General features: G+C 33.6%; 1 protein-coding gene across 1 annotated transcript; it reads right to left on the reverse strand.

Moving 5' to 3' along the window:
* Nucleotides 1-7,091: 7,091 nt before the first annotated feature.
* LOC120073578 (uncharacterized) lies at nucleotides 7,092-8,057 on the reverse strand. Its single transcript, XM_039026401.2, has one exon. It carries the CDS (start codon nucleotides 8,050-8,052, stop codon nucleotides 7,216-7,218), a length of 837 nt encoding a protein of 278 aa, XP_038882329.1. The 5' UTR covers nucleotides 8,053-8,057; the 3' UTR covers nucleotides 7,092-7,215.
* Between the last annotated feature and the right edge of the window lie 4,775 nt (nucleotides 8,058-12,832).

Raw genomic sequence — 12,832 nt, forward strand, 5'->3', positions numbered from 1 at the left:
TCTGTGAATTATAAAAAAATTAGACAATATTTAAAATAAATTTAAATTAAAAAAATTAGATAATATTCATTCATTTACCATATGACCCACAGCTGCTCCCGGACGAGTGACGTAGCGCCTTGTGATATTATTATATCAATGAATATATTCTAGAGTGACATCTGTGTCAAACTGTTCCAGAGAAACCCCTACTGCAATAAAACTTGCACGATAGTGCCATCGCACTACCAAATGTGCAACTTTTTCGGACCAATCTTCAGTCCTTAGGTCAATATCATGTAGTACGGGTTCAGTATTACAAGGCGATGGGATATCCTGTTGAAAACCGAATTGTCTCATCACCCTGTTAGGAAGATGCTACTCACCAATGTGAAAACATATGAGAGGACTCATCGTCCGCCATATGTTTTGACCATTCGTACAAAAATTAGGCAAAGTATGCACAATAATTTTGTACGGCTCTCAAATAACCTGAAACACAAAATATTATATTAGAGAATATTAAAGACAAATACAATAAAAATGTGAATAAAATAATCAATTAGGTTTAATGTAATGTACCTGTTCAGGTTGAAGCAGATCAAACATGTATCTATACTGGTTGACTACATGTGTGGTTGTCCTAGTCACACAAAATTTGTCTCTCCGCCTAAATTTTTAAATTGATAATTTAGAATTTAAATTAACTAGATCATTGATATAAAAATTAAAATGAATTAAAACAACATACCGAGAACCGTAGGCTTGTCCAACTAACTGAGCGTCCATGATGTAGCTGTGGAGCCATTGTTGGAAATCGCTCCAAAGCCCATAGTTGTAAAAGTATGAGAGGCCCAACTATCTCTCCAACCTCAGGTCTTGTTGCTTTACATAGTTGTCTATACAACCATGCCAAGCATGCTCCACCCTTATTTCTTCTCTTCTTTTCTCGAAATAGTTCACGCATTTGAAGAATGTTATCTGAGCAAGAGCATTTATAGGCAACATTCGAGCTCATTTGAGGACTCCATTTATGCACTGATAGATTTGTCGTCATCCACCCATGTCTGAATCCTCCATCATGTGCTTGAGTCCACTACTCTAAACTAACGTTGTCAAAAAAACTCAGATAGCTTCGATTTATTCCTTTGATATCTTCAATTGCTTTGTTGAACTTTCAAATTTGAAACTGACACCCGGCATGATAAATATAATTTTTCAATGAATTAAATTTATACTTTTTATTGAAGTTGCTGACGATATGTCATAAACAGAAACGATGGTGACATTTCGGTCCCATCCAACCATTTGCTGGGTTGTTCACTGCTGCAATTATACCAGCATGTCGATCTGAAATTAAACACACTTCTTCGTGTGTTACAATTTCTCTCAGGTGTTTCAGGAACCATCCCCATGAGTTTGCGGACTCTTCATTAGCTACGGCAAACGCAAGTGGAAGTAAATGGCCGTTCGAGTCAACTGATGTAGTAATCAACAGTTTTCCTCTATATTTTCCGTACAAGTGTGTACCACTATCTGAATGATCGGCCGACATTTATTAAAAGCTTCTATACAAGGACCAAATGCCCAAAATACAGAAGTTAGGATAACATGGCCTTCAGTAAGCGTTTCTTTAACTTGTCACTCTACTCGTGTTCTGGGATTGGTCTGTTTAACCATATATAACCACCTAGGCAACAATCTGTAAGACTCATCCCAATCACCAAATACTTTAGCCAACGCTTTTCTTTTTCCCTCCCATACCCTATGGTAAGGAACATGATATCCAAACTTTGATTTAATGTCGGACTGCAGTCGTGCCACACTGATAGATGGTTTTTCTCTTACGGCGTCACAGAACTCCAGTGCAATCATTGATGAATCCAATTGCACGTGACTTTGACTTAGTTCTGAATAAAAACATGTATGCTGCTCATCATACTTAGTGATCTCGAACAAGCCATGTGATTTTTTCTTTATTGCACGAAGTCTCCACTTGCAACCTTCCTCCCACTTCTTACACCGAATTGTCCAAATCATCGGTGTAGATTCAACAACCTTGTATGGTGCGTGACACTTTATAGCAAAACATTTAACCACGTGTTGTAGTATTTCCTTGTCTTGACAAATCATTTCTTTATACAATTGCATATTGTCAACGTCCACAGGAGCTACAATTGGGCCATGTTCCCGAATGCTATCCAATACATTCATATCCAAATCATTGAATGTATCTGAAAGCATCTCATGTTCACGACCATCGAAATCCAACTCTTCAAATTCGTCATCCGTTTCTGTTCTGAAGTCTCTGTACAGGTTGTTAGCCGCCATATCTTCATTATCACATGGCGATGCAACTGACTCCGAATCTGGATCGATACATTGAGTTGGATCTTCAAATTGGTTAAATGATGTATCAGTATCCACCCCTATCATATTTATATTTACATACAAATGCACTATATTTGGCACTGTCATTACCATTGAGAACATCAAGTTCATAGCTTGTGCATTCGAAATAAGGAATGTCATATATCTTATTGATCCTGATGGTTCTAGATTGGGATGTCTATATATTATTTCTATCTAATTTGCTCCCATATCTACACTAAGTAACATCCCAATCATTTGAATGAATTGTTTAAATACAATTCCACTGTTCACATTTATGGTAAAACTCCCACTTGGTGGTTGGTCATACTCAACTCCATCAATACCATCAATCATATTACCATTTGTAAACAACAAAAATCCCAAGCATTTGCCTGCCATTTTCTATAAAAAAAAAAAAAAGAAAAAAGAAAAAAAGACAAACATCAATTTTTTGTATTATATTTTTTATAAGAAGTATATTAAAAAATATTAAATTTTTTAGTTTATAAACATAAACTTTTTAAGTTTTATGAACATCAACTTTTTAAACATAACAATAAATTAAACTTTTTATAACTATTTTTAAACATAGCAATAAATTAAACTTTTTATAACTATTTTTAAAAATAACAACAAATTAAACTTTTCAAATTAAAATGAGGTAAACTTTTTAAAACTATTTTTTCAAATTTAATACAAAATAAAAAATTAAATTAAATTAAACTTTTTCAAACTATTTTAAACTATATTTTCAAAGTTAATACTAGAAAATATCAACTTATCACAATAAACATAACAACAATAATTTTCATTTGAATAAACTAAAATTATTAAACTTTTGAAACTATACTAAACTTGTTAACTATCACAATAATTTTGTATTAAACTATAAATATCAACTTCTTAAACATAACAATAAACTAAACATTTTAATATTATAAACATCAAAGTTAATACTAAATAAATCAAATATCATAAGAATAAACTAAACTTTTCAAATATCATAAGTTCAACTCACAGATTCGACGGTAGTTCTCTTTCTTCCTTCAAAGTGACAACGTTCGCCCTTTTTTCCTGTTATTTGTTATCTGACAACAATTACAAAAAATTAAAAAAAAAAACTAGAATCTATTAAAAAAAAATAATAATATAAGAACAAAAATAAATTTTATAATTATTCTTAAAAAATAAAAATTTAGTAGAGTAACGAACCAATATAGTTGTGTGAGAATAATTTGTATTAAACGAAATACAAGAAGAGTAATGGAAATGGAAATGGGAGGAGAGGAAGATTATTTCGAAGGCTTATTTTCGAAGGCAGTGAGGGGGCAGTGAGCTATGAAGTGGCAGTGAGCAAATCAAGGGGAGAGGAGTGAGCAAAATCAAGGGCAGTGAGTCTTCAAAAATTATCGAGGGAGTGATTAAGGAAAAATGAAGAGGATGGTGGTTTAAAAGGATGTAGGTCAAGTGTTGGACACTCGACCCATGAGTTTAGGGTGGTTGAAAAGGCATTAAGGCTATGGCAGAGGGGCATGAATGCGTCAATGAATGCATGGAATCGGAGCAGAGGAATCGGATAACGTCAATGCATGTAGAGAATCATGCAGGGGAATCGGAGCAGGGGCAGCTTGGTGATATATATGCACTTTTTCAGACTTATGGAAGGTAAATAAAGTGAAGACGATTTCCATGTGGTAGACCACGTCAGCTGACTGGTTGGCCATTTAATCCATGTGGCTGACTTAATCTCACTCTCGCTCACAATCTCGCTCTCTTAATCTCGCTCTCTCCTACAATCTCGCTCTCTCCTACAGTCTCGCTTTCAATCTCGCTCTCTCCTACAATCTCGATTTCAATCTCGCTCTCTCCTACAATCTCGCTTTCAATCTCGCTCTCTCCTACAATCTCGCTCTCTCTTACAATCTGCTTCACCCACTTATCTTCCTTGTCAAGGGTTGAAGTTTCGACTTATGTATGCCAGAACTTCAACCTTCGACAACCTAATATACAAAATTAGCAAGATTCCCTTCTAGAGCGAGATCCTCATCACAAAATTAGCGAGATTTTCCTTTCCTTATCGAGGGTTGAAGTTTTGACTTATGTATGTCGAAACTTCAATTCTCGACAACCCTAATTCCATGTTTTTCTCTGTTTGTCGAGTTCTCAACATTCGACCTCTACATTAGTCGAATCCTCAACCCTCGACTTCTAGCCTCGAAATCCCAAAACAACAATATTTCTCTAATAAGTTTCAAAACAACAATATTTCTCTAATAAGTTTCAAAACAATAATATTTCTCTAATAAATTTTGAAAACAACAATATTAATATTAAAAGTCCCATGTTAAAGGTTGGTTTTAGTGGAAACTTGGGAGAGAAGGCAGAGACATGGTCATCTTCTATTTGAATTAATTATGTAGGTTCTTTGTATTAACAAAATAGGGAGGACGATAAAAAAAAAAAAAAAAAAACCTATATAGTTATATCCCAACTAAATTCTATTTTTGGTCAATTTATAATATCTAAACATAAATTATAAATGTCTATGACGTGGGTAATAAATTATTAAATATATATATTTATATTGGAAATGACATTCTAAGCTTTCGTCATACTATTTCTTTTTTGGGAAAAATTGTTTATTTTATATAAACAAATTATTATAAAAATTTAAACAAAGTGAGAAATTAAAATTTTCATTGATGATTCATGCTCATTTTAATCGAAACACATAATTAAATTTTTGGGTTGAATATGTAACTAACTTATAGTTTTTCTTTTTTTGTTTTGTTAGAGCGTAGTTCAATTGACATAGTGTTCATACTATTGACCTCCAAATTTGAGGTTCGATAGCATATCTTATATAACACTTTTAAATTTAAGAGGAAAAAGATATCTTATTTAATATTATAATAAACTCTTTACACCACAATCATAAATATAGAAAATTAAATCTCCAACTTTAAGAAAGAGACGTAGATATAAACTCATTTTTGACATATTATAACAAACTTAAGTTTAAAACACAATTTAATTCATCAAAACATTATTTAAATAAGAAATTAATGAAGTCCCTTCATTAAAAATTTTGGAAGTTCAAATCTCCCCTATTGACTTATTTAACTTAAAAACTTATAAATTGTTTTTGGATGGACACGCCTCTTTTTTTTTTTTTTTTTTTTTTTTTTTTTTTTGTCGTGGCCAATTTATCCTAATATTTTTAATAATTAAATGAAATTTTTGTAGAGAACAATAGTTAATTATTTTTTTTAGTATAATAATTATGGGATGAGAGATTGAACATTCGACCTCGAGAGAATGAGGTTATGTAAATTACCACTTAACTAAGTTTACTTTAATTTGACCAATAATTAATTAATTTACTTGTACCATTATTGACACATTGTTTTCAACATATTAGATATACTTTTACCTATACTAACAAATAACCATAACATTTGTTCATTATTGTTGTTCATTGACGTCCATCAAAATCAAACTCAATATTTCAAGATCTATTTGGTAATTATTTTGCTTTTCATTTTTTCGTTTTTGTTTTTCATTTTTTAAAATCTATTTTTGGCTTTTTATTTTTTTTTAATAAAAATCATACATGTTACAGACTATTTTCGGTTTTTTATTTTTTAAAAAATAAAAACAAAAAACATGTTTAATAATTGTTTTTTTATTATTATTATATAAAAATCAAAAAAGGTTTTTGATGACTTTTTTAGTTTTGTATTTTTTTATAAAAATAAAATTAATTTATTTTTACGATTATTTTTGTCTAACATACATAATTCTAATATTGTATATTTGTTTTAACTTTCGTTTTTTTTAAAAAAAAATCCACATTGATAAACATTACCAATATTTAAATGGATCGATTAATCTCAAATGAAATGGAGAAAAATAAACAAAAATAAACATATCATTAAATACAAGAAAACAAAATAATAATAATAATAATGAATTTAATGTATTAACCCACAGTTTTGGGGATGAAAGTTCGCCATCCTTGCCACCAGACCACAAGGGAACTATGGTACTTAAAAAACAAGCTTACTTCTAAAACCTAAAAACAGTTTGAAAAAATAATTTTCTTTTCACCCGTTCGATAATCATTTCATTTTTTCTTTCAAAATTAAGTCTATTTCTTCTTTATTTTTTATAACACATATTTCTTAAGTACCACGGTTAAAGACAAAAACAAGTTTTTAAAAATTATTTTTTTTAGTGTTCAAAATTTGGCTTGGTCTTTTAACATTAATGCATTGGTAAAAAAATAGATAAGAAAGAATGAAATTTTGGAGTGGAAGTAATATCTACTGGCTAAATTTTCAAAAAATAAAAAAGAAAAACAAAAAAGAAAAACAAAATCCAATGATTTTCAAACAGGCCTTTTGTTTTTCATTTTCCTTAACCATTCTAAAAACGTTTTTAAAACCGAAAAAAATAGAAAACTCAATTAGTTATCAAATTTCAAACTTACCTAAATTTTAAAATTAAAAACTAAAAACCAAAAACTAATCGGTTATCAAAGAGCTTAAATATTCCATTAACATATCATTAACTAAACACCTCATGATCTACAAATTCACTCATATTTTCATACTATGACATATCATTAACAAACTTCTAAAATATCACAAAAAAAAAAAAAAAAAAGAAACAGAAGAGTTTTAAGAAACGAAGTTGTGTAAAATCCACAAAGTTAAGTGTAGAGTAATATGCACATTAGTAGTTTTCATGACAAATTTATTCATAAAAACAAACAAACAACACAAAAGGGAAGAAGAAAACGAAAAGAGAGAAAACGGCATGAATCTTCTTCGTACTTTCCAATTCGACCTTCGAATATAACTAAAAACTTAAAGGCGATCCAAAAACAGTACTAGTCACTACATTCATAGCCAGTCTACCCACCAGATAAAACATTGACTTTTTAAGCTTTCTCCCTCGTGACGACGACGGTGGCGGAGGCGGCGGTGGTGCATATCCATATAGACTTGGCTGAGGATTATTCACATAATTATTATACAAATATTCACGATGGTATCCAGAAGGGTAACCTGGATAAACGGTGAAACCATAAGGAACTGGCCGCGGTGGTGGGGGTGGGGGTGCAAACGAAATCCCCCGTGGGGCGGTCCGACTCCGCGGCAGAATCGGGGATTCTTCTGAGGGCTCCAAAAGGCAATCAAAATGGACATAGAGTCCACAAACTTTACAACCGTAAACCCAAAGAGAGGAACAGTCCATTCCACAAATAACACAGCTTCCAAAGGGAAGCTTTTGGAGGTTCAAAGAATGGCTGCCGCCGATCACATGGGAAATCTCTTGAGGGAGTTGAGTGCAAAGTGGGTGAGCGTCGAAGTCGCAGTCTTTGCAGCGGTAGACGAGGCCGTCGACGGGGTCGAGGCAGATGTCGCAGAATTGGTGGCCTAGGGCTCCAATTTGGGGTTTGGTAATAAGGAATTTCAAATTTAGAGGGTGCTGGTGGAGGAAAGATGACAGCTTTTCTGGGCAGTTGGCGCAGTATTCATGGAGGTTGAAATCGCAGCCGTGGCATCGGTATCGGCTGTCGGAACCGAAGGTTTTGCAGCCGCTGCATAAGTAATCTTGGTCGTCGGAGAGGTAAATCAAAGGGTGGTTTGGATGTGTGAAATGAAATTTGGTGTTCTTTGGCACTGGATCCATCTCTCTCTCTCTCTGATAATGTTTCGGTGGTTGGGTTTGGAGAATAGAGAAAAACAATTAAGACCATGTAATATATATATTTTTTTAAGAATCAATTGTCAGCCAATGTATTAGACTACCAAATATAACGATGTATGAGGGCTGAATAAACTATCAATCCAATCATATCTCAACTGGATAGATAGTAGCTACAATATACTATAGTAATATTCAAACTTAAAAATAAGCCAAATAGTATAACAACATTTAGAAATAGAAATATCCAAAATCCTCAACTGATATATCATGATTGCAACTGATATATCATGATGGTAATTGTTTTAAGGTCGATGTTATTTGTTCGATTATGGTAAATTTTTTTAATTTTTGTTTTATTTTGATATAGAGTTATTTTCATTCGACTAATTCAAATTTGAGGTGGAGGAATCGAATTCCTTTACAGAAGCATGTGATCGCTTTTATCCCAGTTTCGTTACAGGTATTAACATAAAAACATAACAAAATAAGATTAAACATGCTTTTATAGAAGAATGTGGGAGAAATCTAATTACCTTTGAAGAAACCAAATTTCAAGTATTCTCCCAGTCTTGATAAGTACAACACAAACACCACCAAAAGGTCACCACTAAAAAGTCTTCTCCACTATTATCTTGGATGAAGATAGATGGTGGGATCCCTTTTGGAAGATAAAGGGAATAGAGTTAGCTAGAGAACTCTTCACTGTAATTTTTAGAATTAAATCAACAATCATAATATAATTCGGTTCAAATACTCACAAGTACATGAAAGTAGGGGGGAAAATTCTAAAACTCAAGCTAGAAAGAGATACCTTAGCCGATAAATGTCATGATGGACAACAAGAAATTGTTTTGATACATGAACAGACCAAAAAGTAGAAGAAAATAGAGAGAAATTGTGCTGTGATTGGCTGGAATCGAAGAGAAAAACCCTAGACAACCAAATGTTCTACTTATAATTATCGAGATGGTGCCACAACGCTAGGGTACAGCGCTGCGATGGGATTTCCTCATGCATCAGGTTCGAAACGTTGTGACCCTATTGTGTGCTTTTCTCGAATAAAAAGCATTTTGCCTTACAGTTTTGAGCATGGCACCATAGGGTGTCGTGACGATGTGCAAGCAAGGGCAAAATGGAAATTTTTTAGTTCTTTCTTTCTGGTTGATACAATTAAGTCCTGTTTTGGCCCATTTTAGCTCCATTTCGCCATTAATGCCCAGTTCTACCTTTTAGATCCTTGAAATCTATAAAATAACCAAATAAATGTGCAAAATTCAGGAACAATCTTGAATTAAGTCGAGCAAAATAACACATTTGCAGTGCTATCAAATACCCCCAACTTAATTCTTGATTTTCTTCAAGCAAGGTAGGACACACATCATACAAAAGATATGCTCACTCACTTTGCATAGTTCGTTACTCAAGTTTTAACAGTCTTCTAAGATTTAACTCGTACTCAACAATGGAATCAATTCATAATCAGTCAATGAAGCATAATTTAGAACTAATTCTAAATTTATTCATGCAAGAGTGAGTTCAAAGTCCTTCTAATTAAGTCCTAATAACCCGGAATGATTTTAAATAGCTCAAAATTTGTTTTCCCCTACTAGCTCAAGCACTAACTATCAAGTGCCCAAAAAAAAAAAAAATAAAAAAAAATCAAAGCAGTAATGTCAACTGAGGTGCCTGAAACTAAACTCTAGGGCCCTAAAGTTGCATTTCTTTTACCTAGGGGCATTAGATTTCACACATAAGTGCAAAGAACTATACTCACTCTTTTCACGCAAGTATCCTAACTAATCACAGCAAGGTAGCTCTTTCCACCTCTAGTCATGCACAAACATTACAAGCTCATTTTCCTATTGTTCTTTTTCATGATGTTTTCTTTCCGTACAACATTTTATCAGCTAACGTTTAAGCAGACATTTAAATCATTTTTACTCTTCAGTATTATGTGACAACCTATCATGCAAGATACTCTCTAATCAGTAAGGTCTTTCAGAGTGACAAAAAAAATACAAGCTATGTAATACAATTCTAAGCATACAATACCTAATATAGGTCGACAAAGAACTTAAGGGAGGTGCATGAAAAATAAGAAAAACTTTTAAAAGTGACTAAAAATCATGATTATTCATCTCAAACATCATCTTATGCAAGAAAAATCACAAAGGAGTGCATCATAAACTAGTAATCATAACGAACCATATAAAACATGAGCAAATATACATAAGCACACAAAATAAAACAACTTGAGCTTAGATGCTCAAGCGCTCCAGCCAAAACACGGACATCACCAACCTCTAACTTAAAATCTAACGTTGTCCCCAATGTGGTAAAGAAAAGAAAATATGGAACAGATGCAAGGGAAATAGAAAAATTCCCTAAATTTAGCACAAAGAATGGTAGTGATATATGGCTCATGAAAACATAATTCTCTCTCATCTTCTCAGGAGCTACAAAAACCTAAAGATCAAGAAAAATGAAAATAATTAAGCTCAATAAAAATAAAAATAACAGGAAAAAAAACCTAAACTAAGAAAGAAAAATCAAATGTAAATCTCAGTTGCCTCCAGGTAGCAAAATTTTTTAAGGTCGTTATGCTCGATCAAAATCAGCTCTATCATTCAAATTCATCATTGATTATCATATCACCATCTCCCACCCCCAATTTAGGAGGTTGACTACTATCCTAAAAGAGAATAGAACTAAAAAACACAAGATAAGTAGTAACATGAGTATCATAAATAAAAAAGAGATGTTTCAAATTTTTCTTCATGCCTTAAGAACCCTTTATCTACATCAATAATAGCTTTAGCAGTCTTTAAAAATGGTCGACCTAACAACACAGATAATTCAGAAGAAGGGGAGTGAACATTCATATTAATTACATAAAAATCAGAAGGAAAAGCTAGGCCATTGACTCTAACAAGCATATCTTTAACTAAACTTACTGGTCTAACAATGGAATGGTCAGTTAACTGCACCAAAATGTCAGAAAGGTGCAATCTATGAGATTGAAAATTACAGAAAACAAGAGCAGACATAATGTTAACAATAGATCAGGCATGGGATGCTCAAATTTTCTAGTGCCTATCTGATAATGCACATAAAATGTATCTGAGTCTTCCTGCTTAGTAGGTAAGTTACTTGAAAGGACGACCTTCTGCTTGACCACCTCTTCTTTCTTTCTCTCTGCAGGGACCTCAACCCAAACTTTTTTGCCCATTTCAGTAGAGCTCTTTTCTCAGAAGACATGACAGATTGCACCTTTTCACCTTGTGCAACTCTCGTGGCAACAATTAACCTATTCTAGGGAAAGAAGCAATAGAAACATAAGAATTCAAATTCAAAGGCGGATCAAAACTTACCCTGCGTCTTTTAGACGAACTGGTCATCTTTTCCTCAGCTTCCTCTTCACTTACAACCTCAATTCGCTCAATCATAGACTCAACAACAGGCAACGGAAAACTCTCAATGCAGCAAATAACGGAAATGGTAATGATGTTACGAACATCTGACACTAATTGGGGAGGAAGTTTCCCATACTGACTATCTAGTATGTTGATTACATTGAGCAACTGAGAAATCTGAGGGCCATGCTCCTGATTCTACTTGAGTTGCATGGCAGACTCTGCTAGCCTCTTCACCATATCCTCAAGAGGTATGCCTGAGCTACTCAAACTAGTTCCCTTAGTTGCCCCAACGGTTGCAATTATATATTCCTCCACTTGGCTGATTTCCAGCATAGTTCATCTTAGCAACAGGCTCCTAGGCGGTTGCACCTTCGTAGAGAAAACCTATTTCACAAGAGTAGTTAGTTCTACCATTTCAGTTATAAGTTCATTTACCTCTTGTGAACACATTTGATATAGAAGGCATAGGTCCTGAACGGTTGTGCATTCGCTACCATGGTTGAGATGAGTGCCTTGGCTTCTGAAGGAATCTTATTGACTGGTGCTCTACTTGCAACTGCATCAATAGTAATTCTATCATTGGGTACAAGCCTTTCATGGAAGTACTCAATCAGAAGCATATTAGAAATATGATGACGTGGAAAACTACCACAGAGGCGTTTGAAACGCTCCCAATACTCACGCAGTGTCTCTTTAGCCAACTGTGTAATCTCATGTATTTCTTTTCTTATCCATGTAGCTCAAGAAGTAGGGAAGAATTTCTCCAAGTGGTCACTGATCTAGCTGGAAATAGGTAAAACCAATCTCTAGCATTATCCTTTAAGGAGGATGGAAAAATTCTCAGATTCAGCTGCTCCTCAGTGCTTAATGTGCTTATGTGCATCCTTACTTGCAAGATCATGAAAGACAAGCAGTAAATGAATTAAACCAATCTTAAGCTCAAAATTACCTGTCGTATCAGGATAGGTAATGTAGAGAGGCTGTTGGGTCAGATCAGGGATGGCAAGGTCCCTTAGTGTTCGCTCTTATTCTAATTGGACCACCGTCTCTTCTTCTTCTAATGTGCCTTCTACACGAATTTGTTCAATTTGAGATTTTCGCTCTCAAGCTTCTCTTTATCAAACAGTTCACAGCCGAGGTGACTGTGTGTGGGGGGCATTGTGGGGGTTGATGTTTGTTGGTAGCAGATGAGATTAAATTGCATAAAATAAACACACAACGTAAAAGTTGAGAAATTATATGAGAAAGCTTAGCTTAGGTTATTATGGAGTTTTCCTATTCAACACACTTGATCATCAAATTCTCATTACTGAAATCACATATTTATTTACACCTAATAGAACTAA

The sequence above is a fragment of the Benincasa hispida genome, chromosome 3 (assembly GCF_027475165.1).
Source record: "Benincasa hispida cultivar pf3 chromosome 3, pf3_genome.v1.1, whole genome shotgun sequence".
Lineage (NCBI taxonomy): Eukaryota > Viridiplantae > Streptophyta > Magnoliopsida > Cucurbitales > Cucurbitaceae > Benincasa > Benincasa hispida.